Below are 25064 nucleotides of genomic sequence, written 5' to 3'. Positions count from 1 at the left end.
GTAAATATAATACTATAATCACCGTTAATATAATAATATAATCACCGTAAATATAATACTATAATCACCGTAATTATAATAATATAATCACCGTAATTATAATAATATAATCACCGTAATTCAACTCGCGGCTGAGAAGCGCGGTGCGGGTGAGAGGGGTGGGGGAAAGACGGCCGGAATGCAACCCGGGTTGCAGTTGCGTGCAACCCGGATTGCAGTTGCGTGCAACCCGCGTGCAACCCGGATTGCAGTTGCGTGCAACCCGCGTGCAACCGGATTGCAGCTGCGTGCAACCCGCGTGCAACCGGATTGCAATTGCGTGCAACCCGGATTGCAATTGCGTGCAACCCGCGTGCAACCCGGATTGCAGTTGCGTGCAACCAGGTCACTGCGAGCGGCGGCCACTCGCAACTCGCCGTCACGTGACCCGCGTCGGCTGTGGGCGGAGCCACGCCGTTGGGTGAGTGGGGGAGGGGGCGTGGTCACATGCTTTAGTTAGCCACGCCCCCAACAAACGCGCGCGCATGCGCGCGCCGCCCAAAGAAATTACAATATTTGTGTAAATGTCACAAAAAGCCTTAAATATAACGAACACTTGCGTAAGCGTTAACATCGACCCGTCGGTCACAGTTACAGCCACGACGATAATTATAATTAATTACCTCCACTCTCTCCCCCGATTTAGTTAACGAGAGAGAGAGGAAAAATACTGCAGTTATGAAATCATCCTTAATTAAGACGATGAGAAACCCCTTCCCACCCCCCCCCTCCCGTTTCAAGTGGTACGGTCCAAAATGAGTGGCTCAGGACAACGTCGATTGCCCAATGCGGCCCCAATGCCGTAGGGAAAGAAGTTCCACTCAAAGCCACCACCCCCCCTCCTCCGGCGCAAGTGGTACGGTCCAATCTCTCAGCGAAGAGATCGCCACTACTATGGAATGTACCACTCTCACACACAGCCCAACCACCACCTCCCGTATTCAAGTGGTATGCTCCAACACGTACACGGTATGTAGTCCTGTGTTACCCCGATACGCCACTGCTGTGGAATGTATAACACTGACAACAGGCACAGACACGCACGCAAACACCGCTCTCCCCCACCCCCCACACCCCATCCAAGTGGTACGCTCCAAACCATCACGTGGAGCTCTACCCAACGCGGAATGTACCACTCACAACGGCGGAGGAGGGGAGGCATGGGGAGGGGGTGTCGTGTGGGTCCGCCCCCTGCCTAGCCAGAGCCCGGGCAGTCGGACCGTACCATTGCCGTGACGGCGGGGGTGGCGGTTGGACTGGTCAACTGTGGAGGGGCCGGAGGGGTGGGCAAGGCGCTGCCGCTGTAGCCCTCTTCCAGGGATGACGACGATGACGAGGAGGAGGAGGAGGATGAGGATGACATGGTGGACGCTGCTCCTCCTCCTGCTGCTGCTGCAGCTCCATCCACCTCGTTGTTGTCGACCCCGGCTGGTCCCGAGTCACCCCGGGATATCGCCTTCAGCCTCCTCACCTGCCGAGAGGGTGGTGGTGGTTGTTGTTGTTGTTGTTGCTGTTGTTGTAGTGGTTGCTGTGGAGGTTGTGGTGTTGGTGGTTGTTGATGTGGTGGTGGTTGTGGTGGTTGTTGATGTGGTGGTTGTCGATGTGGTGGTTGTTTTGGTGTTTGTAGTGGTGGTGGTTATTGATGTGGTAGTGGTTGTTGTGGTTGTTGTGGTGGATGTTGATGTGGTAGTGGTGGTTGTTGATGTGGTGGTGATGGTTGTGGTGGTGGTGGTGGTGGTGGTTATGATAGTTGTGGTGGTGGTTGTGGTGGTGGTTATGATAGTTGTGGTGGTGGTGGTGGTTGCTGACCTCGGCACGTAGCCGCTTGATGGTAGAGGTGAGTTTGCCGACGCGTGATGAGTCGGCACGGCCACGCAGCTCCCCGTGCAGACGCTCCTCCTCCTCCTGCCACAACCACCACCACCACATCAACCACAACCACAGCCACCACCACCACAACATCATCCACAACCATCACAACTACATCAACCAAAACCATCACAACATGAACCAACACCACCAGCATCACAACTACATCAACCACAACCACCACCACAACTACATCAACCACAACCATCACAACTACATCAACCAAAACCACCACAACATCAACCACCACCACCACAACATCATCCACAACCGCCATCACAACTACATCAACCACCACCACCACAACATCAACCACAACTACATCAACCACCACCACCACAACGACATCAACCAAAACCATCACAACATCAACCACCACCACCACAACATCAACCACAACCACCACCACAACGACATCAACCACAACCATTACATCAACCACCACCATCACAACAACATCAACCACCACCACCAGCATCACAACATCATCCACAACCACCATCATCACAACCACCACCACAACGACATCAACCAAAACCATCACAACATCAACCACCACCACCACAACATCAACCACAACCACCATCACAACTACATCAACCAAAACCATCACAACATCAACCACTACCACCAGCATCACAACATCATCCACAACCACCATCATCACAACCACCACCACCACCACAGCAGGTGCCATGGGTCGACCCACTGAGATGACTGCCTGATGCACCACCTGTGCCCCCTACTGTGCCAGGCTAGGTGCAGGAGGTCACGGGACAGACCCTGCAGGTGCTATGGGTCGACCGACTGAGATGAGTGGTAGATGCACCACCTGTGTCCCCTACTGTGCCAACCGCCAGCACCACCACCAGCACCACCACCACCACCAGCACCACCACCAGCACCACCACCATCAGCACCACTACCACTTGCACCAGCACCACCGCCAGCACCACCACCAGCACCACCACTTGCACCAGCACCACCACCAGCACCACCACCACCACCAGCATCACCACCACCATCAGCACCACCACCACTTGCACCAGCACCAGCACCACCACTACCACTTGCACCAGCACCACCACCAGCACCACCACCACCACTTGCACCACCACCACCAGCACCAGCACCACCACCACCAGTACAACCAGCACCACCACCAGCACCACCACCACCACTTGCACCAGCACCACCACTTGCACCAGCACTACCAGCAGCACCCGCACCATCACCAGCACCACCACCAGCACCACCACCAGAACCAGCACCACCACCACCACCACCACTTGCACCACCACTACCACCAGCACCACCACTTGCATCAGCACCACCAGCAGCACCCGCACCATGACCAGCACCACTACCACACCAGCACCACCACCACCACTTGCATCAGCACCACCCCGAGCACCACCAGCACCAGCAGCACCACCCCCACCAGCACCCCCACCAGCACCCCCACCACACCACCAGGACCCCCACCCCCATCAGCACCCCCACCAGCACCCCCATCAGCACCAGCACCACCACCACCACCCCCACCCCCACCACCACACCTGCATCTCTAGTTGACAGACTCTCTGCCTGAGCTGCAGTGTAGAGGCCTCCTCCTCCACGCCACGGAAGCGAGCTGCCATGGCGCGCTCCTGGCCCTGGGGCGGGCGGCACGGGGGGGGGGGCGGGGGGGGGAACGGGAGGGGGGGGGCGAGGCAGCAGGGGGGGGGGGGAGCGGAGGGGGGGAGGGGATTGTTAGTTGGATTAACAGATTAGTTTCCAGATTTCCAGATGCATTGCCAGATGATTCACTGGATGAATTACCAGATGGATTACCAGATGAAATTCCAGATGGATTACCAGATGAAATTCCAGATGAATTACCAGATGAAATTCCAGATGGATTACCAGATGAAATTCCAGATGAATTACCAGATGAAATACCAGATAAATTACCAGATGAAATTCTAGATGAATTACCAGATGAAATTCCAGATTAATTACCAGATGAATTACCAGATGAATTACCAGATGAAATGCCAGATTAATTACCAGATGAATTACCAGATGAAATGCCAGATGAATGGCCGGATGGATTGCCATATGAATGAATTGCCAGATGGATTACCGGATAAATCACCAAATGAATCTCCAGATGGATTACCAGATGAATTGCCATATGAATCGCCAGATGGATTACCAGATAAATTACCATATGAATTGCCAGATGAATTACCAGATGAGTCAACAGGTAACTTTACCAGATGAATTGCAAGATGAATTACCTGATGAATTACCAGATGAATAACCATAAGAATTACCAGATGAATAACCATAAGAATTACCAGATGAATTACCAGATAAATAACCATAAGAATTACCAGATGAATAACCATAAGAATTACCAGGTGAATTACCAGATGAATAACCATAAGAATTACCAGATGAATTACCAGATGAATAACCATAAGAATTACCAGATGAATTACCATATGAATCAACAGATGAATTACCTGATAAATTACCATATGAATTGCCAGATGAATTACCAGATAAATTACCAGATGAGTCAACAGGTGCTTTACCAGATGAATTGCAAGATTAATTACCTGATGAATTACCAGATGAATAACCATAAGAATTACCGGATGAATTACCAGATGAACAACCATAAGAATTACCAGATGAATTACCAGATGAATTACCAGATGAATAACCACAAGAATTACCAGATGAATAACCATAAAAATTACCAGATGAATTACCAGATGAATAACCATAAGAATTACCAGATTAATCACCAGATGAATTACCATATGAATTGCAAGATGGATTGCCAGATGAATGGCCAGACGGATAGCCAAATGAATCGCCGAATTATTTGCCGGATTAACTGCCCGATGAGACTTGCCGGATTAATTTGCCGGATTAATAATTGCATTCCCCGCCCAGTGCAATATTTGCATGTTCCGGTGACAGCCGCAGCAAAGGAACGCGCCGTGGCGGCTGCCGCGGTGAGCGCCGGCGGCGGTGGCGGCGGCCACGGTGAGCGCCGGCGGCGGTGGCGGCGGCCACGGTGAGCACCTGATGCTGGTGGTCGGTGAGGCACCGGTGAGTGCGGTTGAGCTGCGCCCTCAACGTCGAGCCCTCGTCCTCCAAACGCTGCTCCGTCTCGCGGCACGACGCCAGATCCCTCTCCATCCGGCGCAGCTCACCGGACGTCACGTGACTCTGGTCGGGGGCGAGCGGGCGGACGGGCGGGCGGGCGGGCGGGCGGGTGGCGAGCGGGTTGAGCGATTGAGTGAGTGAACGAGCGAGTGCGTGATTGAGTGGGTGAGTGGGTGAGCGAGTGGGTGAGCGAGACATTGGGTGATTGGGTGGGTGGGTGAGTGGTTGGGTGAGTGGTTGGGTGAGTGGTTGGGTGAGTGAATGAGCGAGTGGGTGAGCGAGAGGATGGGTGATTGGGTAGGTGGGTGAGTGGTTAGTTGAGTGAATGAGCGAGTGGGTGAGTGATTGGGTGAGTGGTTGGGTGAGTGAGTGAGTGTGTGATTGAGTGGGTAAGTTAATGAGCGACTGATTGAGCGAGTGATTGAGTGAGTGCATGATTGAGTGGGTAAGTGAATGAGCGAGTGAGCGAGAGGATGGGTGATTGGGTGGGTGGGTGAGTGGTTGGGTGAGTGAATGAGCGAGTGGGTGAGTGATTGAGTGAGTGGTTGGGTGAGTTAATGAGTGAGTGGGTGAGTGAATGAGTGAGTGGGTGAGCGCGAGGTTGGGTGATTGGGTGGGTGGGTAGGCGAGTGAATGGTTGGGTGAGTGATTGAGCGAGTGCGCGAGTGAGCGGGTAAGTTAATGAGCGAGTGGGTGAGCGATTGAGCGAGTGAGCGATTGAGCGGGTAAGTTAATGAGCGAGTGGGTGAGCGGTTGAGCGAGTGAGCGAATGAGCGAGTGAGTGGTTGAGCGGGTAAGTTAATAAGCGAGTGGGCGAGCGATTGAGCGAGTGAGCGAATCAGCGAGTGCGCGAGTGAGCGGGTGAGTTAATGAGCGAGTGAGCGAGCGAGCGAGCGGGCGGGCGAGCGGGCGACTGACTGAGCGGGTGAGTGAGTGCGTGGGCGAGTCACCCCGCGGGTCACCAACCCCCCCCTCCCCCCACCTGCGTCTCCAGCTCGACGAGACGGTGCCGTGTCTGGCTCAGCTCGGCCAGTGCCCGCGTCTCAGCGATCCGTGCCGCCATCAACTCATCCTCCACCGCGGCCGGCGTAGCCGCTGCGGTGGAGGTGGTGGTGGTGGTGGTGGGGGGCTGGCGCTGATGGTGGGGGCCGGCTGCGACGTAAGCCTGGGATTGAGGTGGGGGGGGGGTGGGCAGTGGTGGGTGGGTGGACGCTGCTCCCGCCCGACCCCGCCCGTAACCCCTGCCCCCGCCCGTAACCCCTGCCCCCTGACCCCTGACCCCGCCCACCTCCCAGCTGCGCTGCAGCGCCGCGAGGCGCCGGCGCAGCTCGTGGGCGCCCTGCAGGGCGGCCGCCTCGGCCCCGCGTGACGTCAGCAGCGAGGAGCGCAGCCGAGGAGCAGAGCCCTCCTCAGGGAGCTCACAGCGCCTCTACGGGGGGGGGGGCGGGGGGGGGCAGGGGGGGGCAGGGGGGGGCAGGGGGGGCAGGGGGGGGCAGGGGGGGCAGGGGGGGGAGAGGGGGGGAGAGGGGGGAGCAGGGGGGGAGAGGGGGAGGGGCAGGGGAGTGAGTGACTTTGTGATATTTGACAAATGCGGAACACAACCCCGGCCAGTACACATGGCCTGGACCCTGCTCCATCTCTATGATGGTGTGGCCTGACCCTCCGCACCTGCTCCATCTCTATGATGGTGTGGCCTGGCCCCCTCACTTGCTCCATCTCTATGATGGTGTGGCCTGGCCCCCTCACTTGCTCCATCTCTATGATGGTGTGGCCTGGCCCCTCCTCACCTGCTCCATCTCTATGATGGTGTGGCCTGGCCCCCTCACTTGCTCCATCTCTATGACGGTGTGGCCTGCCCCCCTTCTCACCTGCCCCCCCTCCTCACCTGCTCCATCTCTATGACGGTGTGGCCTGTACCCTCCTCACCTGCTCCATCTCTATGGCGGTGTGGCCTAACCCCTCCCCCCCTCCTCACCTGCTCCATCTCTATGACGGTGTGGCCTGGCCCCTCCTCACCTGCTCCATCTCTATGACGGTGTGGCCTGCCCCCCCCTCCTCACCTGCTCCATCTCTATGATGGTGTGGCCTGACCCCTCCTCACCTGTTCCATCTATATGATGGTGTGGCCTAGCCCCTCCTTGCCTGCTCCATCTCTATGACGGTGTGGCCTAGCTCCCCTCCTCACCTGCTCCATCTCTATGACGGTGTGGCCTGCCCCCCCCTCCTCACCTGCTCCATCTCTATGATGGTGTGGCCTGCCCCCCTTCTCACCTCCCCCCCCTCCTCACCTGCTCCATCTCTATGATGGTGTGGCCTGGCCCCCCTACTCACCTGCTCCATCTCTATGATGGTGTGGCCTGTACCCTCCTCACCTGCTCCATCTCTATGATGGTGTGGCCTGCCCCCTCCTCTCCTGCTCCATCTCTATGACGGTGTGGCCTACCCCCTCCTCACCTGCTCCATCTCTATGACGGTGTGGCCTACCCCCCCTCCTCGCCTGCTCCATCTCTATGACGGTGTGGCCGGCCCCCCTCCTCACCTGCTCCATCTGTATGACGGTGTGGCATGACCCTCCTCACCTGCTCCATCTCTATGACGGTGTGGCCTGGCCCTCCTCACCTGCTCCATCTCTATGACGGTGTGGCCTGGCCCTCCTCACCTGCTCCATCTCTATGATGATGTGGCCTACCCCCTCCTCACCTGCTCCACCTCTATGATGGTGTGGCCTGCCCCCTCCTCACCTGCTCCACCTCTATGATGGTGTGGCCTACCCCCTCCTCACCTGCTCCATCTCTATGACGGTGTGGCCTGCCCCCCCTCCTCACCTGCTCCATCTCTATGACGGTGTGGCCTGTCCCCCTCCTCACCTGCTCCATCTCTATGACGGTGTGGCCTGACCCCTCCTCACCTGCTCCATCTCTATGATGGTGTGGCCTGTCCCCTCCTCCTCACCTGCTCCATCTCTATGACGGTGTGGCCTGACCCTCCCCCCCTCCTCACCTGCTCCATCTCTATGACGGTGTGGCCTGCCCCCCCCCCCTCCTCACCTGCTCCATCTCTATGACGGTGTGGCCTGCCCCCCCCCCTCCTCACCTGCTCCATCTCTATGATGTGCTCCTGGACGTGCTGCAGGGCGGTGTGTACGGCCTGCTCCCTGAGCTGCGAGCGAGCCAGCTGCTGCTCCAGCCCCAACACAAACTCCTCAGAGCAGCGGAGGCCCCGGGACACCTCCTGGCAACGTCACAGCGGAACGCAATCGGTTGCCGCAATCAGTTGCCGCGATTGGTTGCCGCAATCGGTTGCCCGCAATCGGATGCCACAATCGGTTGCGGTTGCCCGCAATCGGTTGCCGCAATCGGTTAAGATTATCCGTAATCGCATCCCGCAAATCGGATCCGGCAATCGGTTGCGATTATCTGCAATCGGTTGCCGCAATCGGTTGCGGTTGCCCGCAATCGGTTGCCTCGATCGGTTAAGATTATCTGCAATCGGTTGCCGCAATCGGTTGCAATCATCCGCAACCAGCTGCTGTTTTGGGCCACCCAAATGCGTATACATTTACGCGACAAAAACTAAAATGTGGATTTCAATGGCTGTACACGGATTGTAATCTCGCTACATGGATTGTAATCTCGCTACATGGATTGTAATCTCGCTACATAGATTGCAATGGATTGCACACAGGCCCTGAAACCATAAATTATTACGTAGCACTCCCCACACAGATCCGCACAAAAGGAAACATCTTCCGATGTATTACAATGACTACAGATGGATCACAATGACTGTAGATGTATCACAATGACTACAGATGTATCACAATGACTGTAGATGGATCACAATGGCTGTAGATGGATCACAATGGGTGTAGATGGATCTCAATGGCTGTAGATGGATCACAATGGCTGTAGATGGATCACAATGGGTGTAGATGGATCTCAATGGCTGTAGATGGATCACAATGGCTGTAGATGGATCACTGTAGATGGATCACAATGGCTGTAGATGGATCACTGTAGATGGATCACAATGGCTGTAGATGGATCTCAATGACTGTAGATGGATCACAATGGCTGTAGATGGATCACAATGGCTGTAGATGGATCACAATGGCTGTAGATGGATCACAATGACTGTAGATGGATCACTGTAGATGGATCTCAATGGCTGTAGATGGATCACAATGACTGTAGATGGATCTCAATGGCTGTAGATGGATCACAATGGCTGTAGATGGATCTCAATGACTGTAGATGGATCACTGTAGATGGATCACAATGGCTGTAGATGGATCACAATGACTACAGATGGATCACAATGGCTGTAGATGGATCTCAATGACTGTAGATGGATCTCAATGACTGTAGATGGATCTCAATGGCTGTAGATGGATCACTGTAGATGGATCTCAATGACTGTAGATGGATCACAATGACTGTAGATGGATCTCAATGACTGTAGATGGATCACAATGGCTGTAGATGGATCTCAATGGCTGTAGATGGATCACTGTAGATGGATCACAATGGCTGTAGATGGATCTCAATGGCTGTAGATGGATCTCAATGGCTGTAGATGGATCTCAATGACTGTAGATGGATCTCAATGGCTGTAGATGGATCACAATGACTGTAGATGGATCACAATGACTGTAGATGGATCTCAATGGCTGTAGATGGATCACAATGACTGTAGATGGATCTCAATGACTGTAGATGGATCACAATGACTGTAGATGGATCACAATGACTGTAGATGGATCTCAATGGCTGTAGATGGATCTCAAAGGCTGTAGATGGATCTCAATGACTGTAGATGGATCACAATGGCTGTAGATGGATCTCAATGGCTGTAGAAGGATCACAATGACTGTAGATGGATCTCAATGCCTGTAGATGGATCTCAATGGCTGTAGATGGATCTCAATGACTGTAGATGGATCTCAATGGCTGTAGATGGATCTCAATGGCTGTAGATGGATCTCAATGACTGTAGATGGATCTCAATGACTGTAGATGGATCACAATGACTGTAGATGGATCACTGTAGATGGATCACAATGACTGTAGATGGATCACAATGACTGTAGATGGATCTCAATGACTGTAGATGGATCTCAATGACTGTAGATGGATCACAATGACTGTAGATGGATCACTGTAGATGGATCACAATGGCTGTAGATGGATCTCAATGGCTGTAGATGGATCACAATGACTGTAGATGGATCACAATGACTGTAGATGGATCTCAATGGCTGTAGATGGATCACAATGGCTGTAGATGGATCTCAATGACTGTAGATGGATCACAATGGCTGTAGATGTATCACTGTAGATGGATCTCAATGGCTGTAGATGGATCACAATAACTGTAGATGGATCACTGTAGATGGATCACAATGGCTGTAGATGGATCACAATGGCTGTAGATGGATCTCAATGGCTGTAGACGGATCACAATGACTGTAGATGGATCACAATGGCTGTAGATGGATCTCAATGGCTGTAGATGGATCACTGTAGATGGATCACAATGGCTGTAGATGGATCTCAATGGCTGTAGATGGATCACAATGACTGTAGATGGATCACAATGACTGTAGATGGATCTCAATGGCTGTAGATGGATCTCAATGGCTGTAGATGGATCACAATGACTGTAGATGGATCACAATGGCTGTAGATGGATCTCAATGGCTGTAGATGGATCTCAATGGCTGTGCATGGATTCCAGCAGCTGTCGATGGATTCCAGCGGGTCGTGGATGGGTCACAGAGGGAGAGGTCGTGGATGGGTCACAGAGAGGTCGTGGATGGGTCACAGAGAGGTCGTGGAAGGGTCACAGAGAGGTCGTGGAAGGGTCACAGAGAGGTCGTGGAAGGGTCACAGAGGTCGTGGAAGGTTCACAGAGGGGTCGTGGAAGGGTCACAGAGTGGTCGTGGATGGGTCACAGAGAGGTCGTGGAAGGGTCACAGAGAGGTCGTGGAAGGGTCACAGAGGGAGAGGTCGTGGAAGGGTCACAGAGATGTCGTGGATGGGTCACAGAGGGAGAGGTCGTGGATGGGTCACAGAGGGAGAGGTCGTGGATGGGTCACAGAGAGGTCGTGGATGGGTCACAGAGAGGTCGTGGATGGGTCACAGAGGGAGAGGTCGTGGATGGGTCACAGAGGGAGAGGTCGTGGATGGGTCACAGAGAGGTCGTGGATGGGTCACAGAGAGGTCGTGGAAGGGTCACAGAGGTCGTGGAAGGTTCACAGAGGGGTCGTGGAAGGGTCACAGAGTGGTCGTGGATGGGTCACAGAGAGGTCGTGGATGGGTCACAGAGAGGTCGTGGAAGGGTCACAGAGGTCGTGGAAGGGTCACAGAGGGAGAGGTCGTGGAAGGGTCACAGAGATGTCGTGGATGGGTCACAGAGGGAGAGGTCGTGGATGGGTCACAGAGGGAGAGGTCGTGGATGGGTCACAGAGGGAGAGGTCGTGGATGGGTCACAGAGAGGTCGTGGATGGGTCACAGAGAGGTCGTGGATGGGTCACAGAGAGGTCGTGGATGGGTCACAGAGAGGTCGTGGATGGGTCACAGAGGGAGAGGTCGTGGATGGGTCACAGAGAGGTCGTGGAAGGGTCACGGAGAGGTCGTGAAAGGGTCACAGAGAGGTCGTGAAAGGGTCACAGAGAGGTCGTGGATGGGTCACAGAGGGAGAGGTCGTGGAAGGGTCACAGAGATGTCGTGGATGGGTCACAGAGGGAGAGGTCGTGGATGGGTCACAGAGAGGTCGTGGATGGGTCACAGAGAGGTCGTGGATGGGTCACAGAGAGGTCGTGGATGGGTCACAGAGAGGTCGTGGATGGGTCACAGAGAGGTCGTGGATGGGTCACAGAGAGGTCGTGGATGGGTCACAGAGAGGTCGTGGATGGGTCACAGAGAGGTCGTGGATGGGTCACAGAGAGGTCGTGGATGGGTCACAGAGAGGTCGTGGATGGGTCACAGAGAGGTCGTGGATGGGTCACAGAGAGGTCGTGGATGGGTCACAGAGGTCGTGGATGGGTTACAGAGAGGTCGTGGATGGGTCACAGAGAGGTCGTGAAAGGGTCACAGAGAGGTCGTGGATGGGTCACAGAGAGGTCGTGGATGGGTCACAGAGAGGTCGTGGATGGGTCACAGAGGTCGTGGATGGGTCACAGAGAGGTCGTGGATGGGTCACAGAGAGGTCGTGGATGGGTCACAGAGAGGTCGTGGATGGGTCACAGAGAGGTCGTGGATGGGTCACAGAGAGGTCGTGGATGGGTCACAGAGAGGTCGTGGATGGGTCACAGAGAGGTCGTGGAAGGGTCACGGAGAGGTCGTTGATGGGTCACGGAGAGGTCGTGGATGGGTCACGGAGAGGTCGTGGAAGGGTCACGGAGAGGTCGTGGATGGGTCACGGAGAGGTCGTGGATGGGTCACGGAGAGGTCGTGGATGGTTCACGGAGAGGTCGTGGAAGGGTCAGAGAGGTCGTGGATGGGTCACAGAGGGAGAGGTCGTGGATGGGTCACAGAGGAAGAGGTCGTGGATGGGTCACAGAGGGAGAGGTCGTGGATGGGTCACAGAGAGGTCGTGGATGGGTCACAGAGAGGTCGTGGATGGGTCACAGAGAGGTCGTGGATGGGTCAGAGAGGTCGTGGATGGGTCACAGAGAGGTCGTGGATGGGTCACAGAGAGGTCGTGGATGGGTCACAGAGGGAGAGGTCGTGGAAGGGTCACAGAGATGTCGTGGATGGGTCACAGAGGGAGAGGTCGTGGATGGGTCACAGAGGGAGAGGTCGTGGATGGGTCACAGAGAGGTCGTGGATGGGTCACAGAGAGGTCGTGGATGGGTCACAGAGAGGTCGTGGATGGGTCACAGAGAGGTCGTGGAAGGGTCACAGAGAGGTCGTGGAAGGGTCACAGAGAGGTCGTGGAAGGGTCACAGCGGGCGGCAGCGTCGACGGGGCGGCCGGATGCGGCGGGGTTGGCGGTGCCGGTGCCAGGTGTCACCCCCCCCCCCCCCCACCACCACCACCTCCTCGAGTGGGGGGGGGGGCATCACCCCCCCCCCCCCCCACTCACTACCACCCACCACTGCCGTGTCCCTCACCAGCTGTTCCTGGAGGTGTGTGGCACTACCCTCGGCCTCCTGCAAGCGGGCCACAGCCTCGCGGTTTTGATGCCTCAGCTGGGCCAACTCCCGCCTCAGGAGGGACTGCTCCTCGTTCTCCTGGGCACGGCACACCTGGCCCTTGAGTGTGGGGGACGGTGGAGGAGGAGGTGGTGGCGGTGGTGGGAGGTGGGAGGAGGAGGTGGTAGGAGGTGGTGGGAGGTGGTGGGAGGAGTTGGTGGGAGGAGTTGGTGGGAGGAGGAGGTGGGAGGAGGAGGCGGTGGTGGCGGTGGTGGGAGGTGGAGGTGGGAGGAAGAGGTGGGAGGAGGAGGCGGTGGTGGGAGGAGGAGTTGGTGGGAGGAGGAGGTGGGAGGAGTTGGTGGGAGGAGGAGGTGGGAGGAGTTGGTGGGAGGAAGAGGTGGGAGGAAGAGGTGGGAGGAGATGGGAGGAGGTGGGAGGAGTGGGTGGGTAAGGAGGAGGAGGAGGAAAGAGGAAGGGAGAATTGAAAGAGGAACAGGGATCGTGACAGAAGGAGAATGTGGCCAGCGACTTCGCCTGACACAGCCGGCGACTTGGCCTGACACAGCCAGAGACTTCGCCTGACACAGCCGGCGACTTCTCTTGACACGACCAGCGACTTCGCCTGACACAGCCGGCGACTTCTCTTGACACGACCGGCGACTTCTCTTGACACGACCGGCGACTTCTCTTGACACAGCCGGCGACTTCTCTTGACACGACCAGCGACTTCGCTTGACACGACCAGCGACTTCTCTTGACACGACCAGCGACTTCTCTTGACACGACCAGCGACTTCTCTTGACACGACCAGCGACTTCTCTTGACACGACCAGCGACTTCTCTTGACACGGGCGGCGACTTCTCTTGACACGACCAGCGACTTGGCCTGACACGACCAGCGACTTCTCTTGACACGACCGGCGACTTCTCTTGACACGGCCGGTGACTTCTCTTGACACGACCAGCGACTTGGCCTGACACGACCAGCGACTTCTCTTGACACGACCAGCGACTTCTCTTGACACGACCGGTGACTTCTCTTGACACAGCCAGCGACTTCTCTTGACACGACCAGCGACTTGGCCTGACACGACCAGCGACTTCTCTTGACACGACCAGCGACTTCTCTTGACACGGCCGGTGACTTCTCTTGACACAGCCAGCGACTTCTCTTGACACGACCAGCGACTTGGCCTGACACGACCAGCGACTTCTCTTGACACGACCAGCGACTTCTCTTGACACGACCGGTGACTTCGCTTGACACGACCAGCGACTTGGCCTGACACGACCAGCGACTTCGCTTGACATGACACGGCGCACGAGGGAGTGGGTGGCCAGCAACCACGCGTGCCCGGCCGCCTTTGTCTCCACCAGTGGTCACAAAGACAAAGATCCCCCATATAGACTGTGACAGGCTGTCGGGGCAAGTGCTGTTAGCAGGGAGAAGCAGAAGCACCCTATTAAAGGCCGGCACTGTGGCACACGAGGGGGTGGGTGGACCGGTTCACATGTTGTTCGTCAGCGGTGTTGGCCGTGAGCGGGAATCGAACTCGGGCCGCCGGGTTCGTAGAGCAGCGTAGCGCTAACTGCTGCGCCACCACTCCCCACACACTCGCTGACTCAGTCGCTCACTCACTCACCCACTCGCTCACTCACTCGCTCGCTCACCCACTCACCCACTCGCTCATTCACTCACTCACCCACTCGCTCACCCACTCGCTCACTCACTCACCCACTCGCTCGCTCACCCACTCGCTCACCCACTCGCTCATTCACTCACTCACCCACTTACCCACTCGCTCACCCACTCGCTCATTCACTCACTCACTCACTCACCCACTCGCTCACTCACTCACCCACTCGCTCACTCACTCACCATGCTGATACGACACACAGGTGGGCCAGACCGAAATGCACACACAGACACACGGACACTCGGACATACAGACACACAGACACACAGACATACAGACACACAGACATACAGATACACAGACAGACAGACACACAGACATACAGACACACACAGACATACAGACACACAGACACACACAGACACAGGGACAGACAGACACACACAGACATACAGACACACAGACACACACAGACATACAGACACACACAGACATACAGACACATACAGACATACAGACACACACAGACATACAGACATACACACAGACATACAGACACATACAGACAGACAGACACACAGACATACAGACACACACAGACATACAGACACACACAGACACACACAGACACAGGGACAGACAGACACACACAGACACAGACACACACAGACACAGACATACAGACACACACAGACATACAGACACACACAGACACAGGGACAGACAGACACACAGACATAGACACACACAGACACACACAGACACAGGGACAAACAGACACACACAGACATACAGACACACAGACACACACAGACACAGGGACAGACAAACAACCCCCACCCGTAACGAGGACTCAAACTTGCAACATTTCCGACCGCGGGCAACCGGCAGGCCGGCCGACCCTCATGAATATTCACGAGGCGGCCAGGGGCAGGGCGTTGACGCGACGTTGTGCTGTACCGCGGTGGGTCCGCGCGTTCCCTACCTGCACGAGTTTGTCTACCAGGGCTGTGGCCTCCTGGTGTGCGGTCGGCAGAGAAAGCGCGCGGGAGGGTGAGCAGTGAGAGAGCGAGCGAGCGAGCGATTGAGCGATCGAGTGAGCGATTGATTGAGCGATCGAGTGAGCGATTGATTGAGTGAGTGAGTGAGCGAGCGAGCGATTGAGCGATCGAGTGAGCGATTGATTGAGCGATCGAGTGAGCAATTGAGTGAGCGAGTGGGCGAGCGAGCGAGCCGATGAATGATCGATCGAGTGAGCGAGCAAGTGAGCGATTGAGCGAGCGAGAGATCGAGTGAGCGGGTGAGCAAGTGAGGGAGCGAGTGATCGATCGAGTGAGCGATCAAGTGAGCGATTGATTGAGTGAGTGAGCGAGCCAATGAATGATCGATCGAGTGAGCGATTGATTTAGCGATCGAGTGAGCGATTGAGTGAGTGAGTGGGCGAGCGAGCGAGCCGATGAATGATCGATCGAGTGAGCGATCAAGTGAGAGATTGAGCGAGCGAGAGATCGAGTGAGCGGGTGAGCAAGTGAGGGAGCGAGTGATCAATCGAGTGAGCGATCAAGTGAGCGATTGATTGAGTGAGCGAGCGAGCGAACCAATGAATGAGCGATCGAGTGAGCGATCAAGTGAGCGATTGATTGAGTGAGCGAGCGAGCGAACCAATGAATAAGCGATCGAGTGAGCGATCAAGTGAGCGATTGATTGAGTGAGCGAGTGAGCGAGCCGATGAATGATCGATCGAGTGAGCGATCGAGTGAGCGATTGAGCGAGCGAGAGATCGAGTGAGCGGGTGAGCAAGCGAGGGAGCGAGTGATCGATCGAGTGGGCGATCAAGTGAGCGATTGATTGAGTGAGTGAGCGAGCCAATGAATGATCGATCGAGTGAGCGATTGATTGAGTGAGCGAGCGAGCGAGCCGATGAATGAGCGATCGAGTGAGCGATCAAGTGAGCGATTGATTGATTGAGTGAGCGAGCGAGCAAGCCAATGAATGATCGATCGAGTGAGCGATCAAGTGAGCGATTGATTGAGTGAGCGAGCAAGCCAATGAATGATCGATCGAGTGAGCGATCAAGTGAGCGATTGAGCGAGCGAGCGAATGAATAAGCGAATGAGCGGACGAGTGAGCAAGCGATTACATGAGCGGGCGATCGAGTGAGCAGGTGTGCAAGTGCGGGAACAGGTGAACAGTGAATGAGCGAGCGATCGAGTGAGCGATGGAGTGTGCGAGCGAGGTGAACGAGTGAACAGTGAATGAGTGACCGAGTGAGCGAGCAATCGATTGAGCGAACGAGCGAGGGGGCGAGCGATCGATCGAGTAAGCGGCAGGCAGCAGCAGCAGGGGAAAGGAACGGAGGGAGAGAAGAGGAGAGAGCTTCGTGAGCAGAGACGCGGCCAATCACACGGCACGGTCGCAGATCGAGAGAAGGCAACACCAAGAAACAGTCAAAGAGTCGCTCCAGCGATGTCCGCTTTCTGCGGCATCGCACTCTTGATGCACGGGAAGGATCGCTCCGTCATTATTTATTCACTTAGCTGGTTCGCCCAGGAACGCCCCACCGAGTCTCGAGGGACTATTTCATGAGGGTCCTGGCCAGGCGTTCGCGGTAGGGTGGCGGTGAATCTATTCCAAGCTTCTATTGACAAGTTCAAACTTCTGTTTGGCACATGGCACTGCCTCTTTAGGACCCCGCCCCTTCCTGTCCAGGGCCCTGCCCCTTCCTCTTTAGGCCAGGCCCCCTCTCATCCAGGCCACACCCCTTCCTCTTTAGGACACGCTCCCTTCCACTCTCCAGGCCACGCCACTTCCTCTTTAGGTCCACAGCCTTTCCTCTTTAGACCCCGCCCCTTCCTACCCAGACCCCGCCACTTCCTCTTTAGTTCACGCCCCCTCTCATCTAGGCCACGCCCCTTCCTCTTTAGGCCCCGGCCATTCTACATGAGGCTGTGAAGCTTCCCTGCGCTCTATAGGCCCTGCCCGGCCACCTTTGTCTCCCCAGTCATGAAGTGTACAGCACACCGCACCCAGGTACTTCAGCTACCCTACCCGCGACCCTGCCCGCGACCCTGCCCGCGACCCTGCCCGCGACCCTGCCGGCGACCCTGCCGGCGACCCTGCCCGCGACCCTGCCCGCGACCCTGCCCGCGACCCTGCCCGCGACCCTACCCGCGACCCTACCCGCGACCCTACCGGCGACCCTACCGGCGACCCTACCGGCGACCCTACCGGCGACCCTACCGGCGACCCTACCGGCGACCCTACCGGCGACCCTACCGGCGACCTTACCGGCGACCCTACCGGCGACCCTACCCGCGACCCTACCGGCGACCCTACCAGCGACCCTACCCACGACCCTACCCAGGACCCTACCGGCGACCCTACCCTCGACCCTACCCGCGACCCTACCCGCGACCCTACCGGCGACCCTACCGGCGACCCTACCGGCGACCCTACCGGCGACCCTACCGGCGACCCTACCCGCGACCCTACCAGCGACCCTACCCGCGACCCTACCGGCGACCCTACCGGCGACCCTACCCGCGACCCTACCCGCGACCCTACCCGCGACCCTACCCGCGACCCTACCCGCGACCCTACCGGCGACCCTACCGGCGACCCTACCGGCGACCCTACCCGCGACCCTACCGGCGACCCTACCGGCGACCCTACCGGCGACCCTACCGGCGACCCTACCGGCGACCCTACCCGAGACCCTACCGGCGACCCTACCGGCGACCCTACCCACGACCCTACCCAGGACCCTGCCCGCGACCCTGCCCGCGACCCTACCCGCGACCCTACCCGCGACCCTACCCGCGACCCTACCGGCGACCCTACCGGCGACCCTACCGGCGACCCTACCGGCGACCCTACCGGCGACCCTACCCGCGACCCTACCGGCGACCCTACCGGCGACCCTACCGGCGACCCTACCGGCGACCCTACCGGCGACCCTACCGGCGACCCTACCCGCGACCCTACCAGCGACCCTACCCGCGACCCTACCGGCGACCCTACCGGCGACCCTACCCGCGACCCTACCCGCGACCCTACCCGCGACCCTACCCGCGACCCTACCCGCGACCCTACCGGCGACCCTACCGGCGACCCTACCGGCGACCCTACCCGCGACCCTACCCGCGACCCTACCGGCGACCCTACCGGCGACCCTACCGGCGACCCTACCGGCGACCCTACCGGCGACCCTACCCGCGACCCTACCGGCGACCCTACCAGCGACCCTACCCACGACCCTACCCAGGACCCTACCGGCGACCCTACCGGCGACCCTACCGGCGACCCTATCCGCGACCCTACCAGCGACCCTACCAGCGACCCTACTCATAACCCTACCGGCGACCCTACCCGCGACCCTACCGGCGACCCTACCAGCGACCCTACCAGCGACCCTACCAGCGACCCTACCCAGGACCCTACCGGCGACCCTACCGGCGACCCTACCGGCGACCCTACCCGCGACCCTACCAGCGACCCTACCAGCGACCCTACTCGCGACCCTACCCACGACCCTACCCAGGACCCTACCAGCGACCCTACTCGCGACCCTACCAGCGAACCTGCCCGCGACCCTACCAGCGACCCTACCGGCGACCCTACCGGCGACCCTACCAGCGACCCTACCCACGACCCTACCCAGGACCCTACCCGCGACCCTACCAGCGACCCTACCGGCGACCCTACCAGCGACCCTACCCACGACCCTACCCAGGACCCTACCGGCGACCCTACCCTCGACCCTACCCGCGACCCTACCCGCGACCCTACCGGCGACCCTACCGGCGACCCTACCGGCGACCCTACCGGCGACCCTACCGGCGACCCTACCCGCGACCCTACCAGCGACCCTACCCGCGACCCTACCGGCGACCCTACCGGCGACCCTACCCGCGACCCTACCCGCGACCCTACCCGCGACCCTACCCGCGACCCTACCGGCGACCCTACCGGCGACCCTACCGGCGACCCTACCCGCGACCCTACCGGCGACCCTACCGGCGACCCTACCGGCGACCCTACCGGCGACCCTACCCGAGACCCTACCGGCGACCCTACCAGCGACCCTACCCACGACCCTACCCAGGACCCTGCCCGCGACCCTGCCCGCGACCCTACCCGCGACCCTACCCGCGACCCTACCCGCGACCCTACCGGCGACCCTACCGGCGACCCTACCGGCGACCCTACCCGCGACCCTACCCGCGACCCTACCGGCGACCCTACCGGCGACCCTACCGGCGACCCTACCGGCGACCCTACCGGCGACCCTACCCGCGACCCTACCAGCGACCCTACCCGCGACCCTACCGGCGACCCTACCCGCGACCCTACCCGCGACCCTACCCGCGACCCTACCCGCGACCCTACCCGCGACCCTACCCGCGACCCTACCGGCGACCCTACCGGCGACCCTACCGGCGACCCTACCCGCGACCCTACCCGCGACCCTACCGGCGACCCTACCGGCGACCCTACCGGCGACCCTACCGGCGACCCTACCGGCGACCCTACCCGCGACCCTACCGGCGACCCTACCAGCGACCCTACCCACGACCCTACCCAGGACCCTACCGGCGACCCTACCGGCGACCCTACCGGCGACCCTATCCGCGACCCTACCAGCGACCCTACCAGCGACCCTACTCATAACCCTACCGGCGACCCTACCCGCGACCCTACCGGCGACCCTACCAGCGACCCTACCAGCGACCCTACCAGCGACCCTACCCAGGACCCTACCGGCGACCCTACCGGCGACCCTACCGGCGACCCTACCCGCGACCCTACCAGCGACCCTACCAGCGACCCTACTCGCGACCCTACCCACGACCCTACCCAGGACCCTACCAGCGACCCTACTCGCGACCCTACCAGCGAACCTGCCCGCGACCCTACCAGCGACCCTACCCACGACCCTACCAGCGACCCTACCGGCGACCCTACCGGCGACCCTACCGGCGACCCTACCGGCGACCCTACCGGCGACCCTACCCGCGACCCTACCGGCGACCCTACCGGCGACCCTACCGGCGACCCTACCAGCGACCCTACCCACGACCCTACCCAGGACCCTACCCGCGACCCTACCAGCGACCCTACCAGCGACCCTACCAGCGAACCTGCCCGCGACCCTACCAGCGACCCTACCAGCGACCCTACCAGCGACCCTACCAGCGACCCTACCAGCGACCCTACCAGCGACCCTACCAGCGACCCTACCAGCGACCCTACCAGCGACCCTACCAGCGACCCTACCAGCGAACCTGCCCGCGACCCTACCGGCGACCCTACCCGCGACCCTACCAGCGACCCTACCAGCGACCCTACCAGCGAACCTACCAGCGACCCTACCCGCGACCCTACCCGCGACCCTACCCGCGACCCTACCAGCGACCCTACCAGCGACCCTACCCACGACCCTACCCAGGACCCTACCGGCGACCCTACCGGCGACCCTACCCGTGACCCTACCCGCGACCCTACCCGCGACCCTACCCGCGACCCTACCAGCGACCCTACCAGCGACCCTACCAGCGACCCTACCCACGACCCTACCCAGGACCCTACCGGCGACCCTACCGGCGACCCTACCGGCGACCCTACCCGCGACCCTACCAGCGACCCTACCAGCGACCCTACCAGCGAACCTGCCCGCGACCCTACCAGCGACCCTACCAGCGACCCTACCAGCGACCCTACCAGCGACCCTACCAGCGACCCTACCAGCGACCCTACTCATGACCCTACCAGCGACCCTACCAGCGACCCTACCAGCGACCCTACCCGCGACCCTACCCGCGACCCTACGGTGGTAATGGGTGCCCCCTCATTGCTGGCGCCTTTCCCAGAGCCACGGTGGCCAGCGTGGTGAAACATGGCGGGGGGAGCTGCTCACCTTCTCCAGGTTCTCCACCCTCTGTCGGAGGAGACGGTTTTCTGTCCGGAGACGCTGGAGACACGGGAGGCAGAGAGACGGGACAGGGAGCCGGACAGGGAGACAGAGAGACGGAGAGACAGACAGAGAGACAGACAGACAGGGAGACGGACAGAGAGACAGACAGGGAGACAGGGAGACAGAGAGACAGAGAGATGGACAGGGAGACAGAGAGACAGACAGACAGACAGGGAGACAGGGAGACAGAGAGACAGACAGAGAGACAGACAGAGAGACAGACAGAGAGACAGAGAGACGGACAGGGAGACAGAGAGACAGACAGAGAGACAGAGAGACAGACAGAGAGACGGACAGGGAGACAGGGAGACAGAGAGACAGAGAGACAGACAGAGAGACAGACAGAGAGACAGACAGGGAGACAGAGAGACAGACAGAGAGACAGAGAGACGGACAGGGAGACAGAGAGACAGACAGAGAGACAGAGAGACAGACAGAGAGACGGACAGGGAGACAGAGAGACAGACAGAGAGACGGACAGGGAGACAGAGAGACAGACAGAGAGACAGACAGGGAGACAGAGAGACAGACAGAGAGACGGACAGGGAGACAGAGAGACAGAGAGACAGACAGGGAGACAGAGAGACAGACAGGGAGACAGACAGGGAGACAGACAGGGAGACAGACAGGGAGACAGAGAGACAGACGGAGAGACAGACAGGGAGACACAGAGACAGAGAGACAGAGAGACAGACAGACAGAGAGATGGACAGAGAGACAGACAGAGAGACAGAGAGACAGACAGGGAGACAGAGAGACAGACAGAGAGACAGACAGGGAGACAGACAGGGAGACAGACAGAGAGACAGACAGGGAGACAGAGAGACAGACAGGGAGACAGACAGGGAGACAGAGAGACAGACGGAGAGACAGACAGGGAGACAGAGAGACAGAGAGACAGACAGACAGAGAGACAGAGAGATGGACAGAGAGACAGACAGAGAGACAGAGAGACAGACAGGGAGACAGAGAGACAGAGAGACAGACAGAGAGACAGAGAGACAGACAGACAGAGAGACGGACAGAGAGACAGACAGAGAGACAGACAGAGAGACAGACAGGGAGACAGAGAGAGAGACAGAGAGACAGACATTACAGAGAGACAACATCCGCACACACAGTCGGGAATCGAACCCAGGACCAGCTGCTGCCACCCGCACCACCAGGGGCACCGTGCAGCCCTGCCACCCTGCCAGCTGTACCCCCTGTGGGCACCGTCCCACACTGCCACCCTGCCACCTGTGGGCACCGTGCAGCCCTGCCACCCTGCCACCCTGCCACCCGTACCCCCAGTGGGCACCGTGCAGCCCTGCCACCCTGCCACCCTGCCAGCCTGCCACCCGTACCCTCGGTGGGCACCGTGCCACCCTGCCACTGTGCCACCTACACCACCGGTGGGCACTGTGCAGCCCTGCCACCCTGCCAGCCCTCCACCTGCACCCCTGGTGGGCACCGTACCACACTGCCACCCTGCCACCTGTGGGCACCGTGCAGCCCTGCCACCCTGCCACTGTGCCACTGTGCCACCCGTACCACCGGTGGGCACTGTACAGCCCTGCCACCATGCCACCCTGCCACCTGTACCCCCGGTGGGCACCGTACCACCCTGCCACCTGTGGGCACCGTACCACCCTGCCAGCCTGCCACCCGTACCCCCTGGTGGGCACCCTGCCAGCCGGCCACAAGGCTGAGTCTTTACCTTCATCTCCACCTGCTCCTGGATCTCCTTGCTGCGCTGTGTGTTGTACTCCCTCTCCAGCCTGCGTGGCAGACAGACAAAGGCAAAAGTCCCCCGTGTAGCCTCCAGCATGCCGTAAGGGGCAAGTGCTGTTAGTAGCGAACGGCAGCAGCAGCAGCAGCAGCAGCGGCGGCGGCGGCACCCTATGAAGGCTACCGGCACTGTGGCACACGAGGGGGTGAGTGGTGAGCGAGCGGTGAGCGAGTCACGAGCAAGTGGTGAGTGAGCGGTGAGCGAGCGGTGAGTGAGTGAGTGGCGACCGAGCAGTGAGCGAGTCGCGACCAAGCGCTGAGCGAGCGGTGAGGGAGCAGTGAGTGAGTGGTGAGTGAGTGGTGAGTGAGCGGTGAGCGAGCGGTGAGTGAGTGGTGAGTGAGTGGTGAGTGAGTGGTGAGCGAGCGACTCACTTGCGCATCTTCTTGGCGTTGTACTTGACCTGGAAGGCCTGCGTCATCAGACGCTCGGGGCAGCTGTCAAACATGTGGGGGATGGCCTTTTGGAAATGCTGCGGGGGTCACGGGGTCACAAAGACGAGGTCACAGAGACATGGAGTCATGGGGTCAAGGGGTCATGGAGACCCAGGAGCATGGGGTCACAAATATACAGGGTCACGGGGCACAGGGTCACAGTGTCACGGGTAACATGGTCACGGGTCACAGGGTCACAGACACAGTGTCACGGGTCACAGGGTCACAGGGTCACGGGTCAGAGGGTCACGTGTCACATGGTCACAGACACACAGGGTCACGGGTCACAGGGTCACAGGCACACAGGGTCACAGGTAACATGGTCACAGACACACAGGGTCACGGGTCAAAGGGTCACAGGGTCACGGGTCACATGGTCACGGGTCACAGGATCATAGACACAGTGTCACGGGTCACAGGGTCACAGGGTCACAGGTCAGAGGGTCACGTGTCACATGGTCACAGACACACAGGGTCACAGACACACAGGGTCACAGGGTCACGGGTCACATGGTCACAGACACACAGGGTCACAGACACACAGGGTCATGGGTCACAGGGTCACGGGTCACAGGTCACATGGTCACAGACACAGGGTCACGGGCCACAGGGTCACGGGTCACAGGGTCACATGGCCACAGACACACAGGGTCACAGGTACACAGGGTCATAGAGACCCGGGGTCATGAGGTCACCGACACGCATGGATCACGGAGTCACAGGGAACTCTGCCATGTGAGTCTATGGGTCTCTGTGTTAGTCTATGGGTCTGTGTGAGTCTATGGGTCTCTGTGTGAGTCTATGGGTCTCTATATGAGTCTACGGGTCTATGCTGTGTGAGTCTATGGGTCTCTATGTGAGTCTATGGGTGTCTGTGTGAGTCTATGGGTCTCTGCTGTGTTAGTCTATGGGTCTCTATGTGAGTCTATGGGTCTCTGTGTGAGTCTATGGGTCTCTGTTTGAGTGAGTCTATGGGACTCCATGCAAGTCTATGGGTATCTGTGTGAGTCTATTGGTCTCTATGTGAGTCTATGGGACTCTG

General features: G+C 58.7%; 1 protein-coding gene across 7 annotated transcripts in view; it reads right to left on the bottom strand.

Annotated features, from left to right (window-relative positions):
- Positions 1-412: 412 nt before the first annotated feature.
- Positions 413-25064, bottom strand: part of LOC142923898 (EVI5-like protein) — a 62918-nt gene continuing 38266 nt past the window's right edge. For 5 of the 7 annotated variants that reach the window (XM_076064891.1, XM_076064888.1, XM_076064886.1 and 2 more), the window contains 12 exons: positions 23963-24060; positions 23520-23580; positions 21764-21817; positions 15833-15865; positions 13190-13330; positions 8167-8304; positions 6362-6502; positions 6056-6238; positions 4990-5136; positions 3468-3563; positions 1849-1944; positions 413-1510 (listed from right to left, as the gene is read on the bottom strand). In XM_076064891.1, the coding sequence (XP_075921006.1) occupies positions 1235-1510; positions 1849-1944; positions 3468-3563; positions 4990-5136; positions 6056-6238; positions 6362-6502; positions 8167-8304; positions 13190-13330; positions 15833-15865; positions 21764-21817; positions 23520-23580; positions 23963-24060 (1464 nt within the window). In that variant the 3' untranslated portion in view covers positions 413-1234. The remainder of the gene's footprint in view (positions 1511-1848; positions 1945-3467; positions 3564-4989; positions 5137-6055; positions 6239-6361; positions 6503-8166; positions 8305-13189; positions 13331-15832; positions 15866-21763; positions 21818-23519; positions 23581-23962; positions 24061-25064) is intronic. The other 2 variants (XM_076064889.1, XM_076064892.1) reach the window with 2 other exon arrangements.

The sequence above is a fragment of the Petromyzon marinus genome, unplaced genomic scaffold, assembly GCF_048934315.1.
Source record: "Petromyzon marinus isolate PM22_M1 ecotype Great Lakes invasive population unplaced genomic scaffold, UKy_Petmar_22M1.pri1.0 PM_Scaffold_87, whole genome shotgun sequence".
Taxonomy (NCBI): domain Eukaryota; kingdom Metazoa; phylum Chordata; class Hyperoartia; order Petromyzontiformes; family Petromyzontidae; genus Petromyzon; species Petromyzon marinus.
Note: the sequence above shows the minus strand (reverse complement) of the source record. Positions and strands in the feature narration are given on the sequence as shown.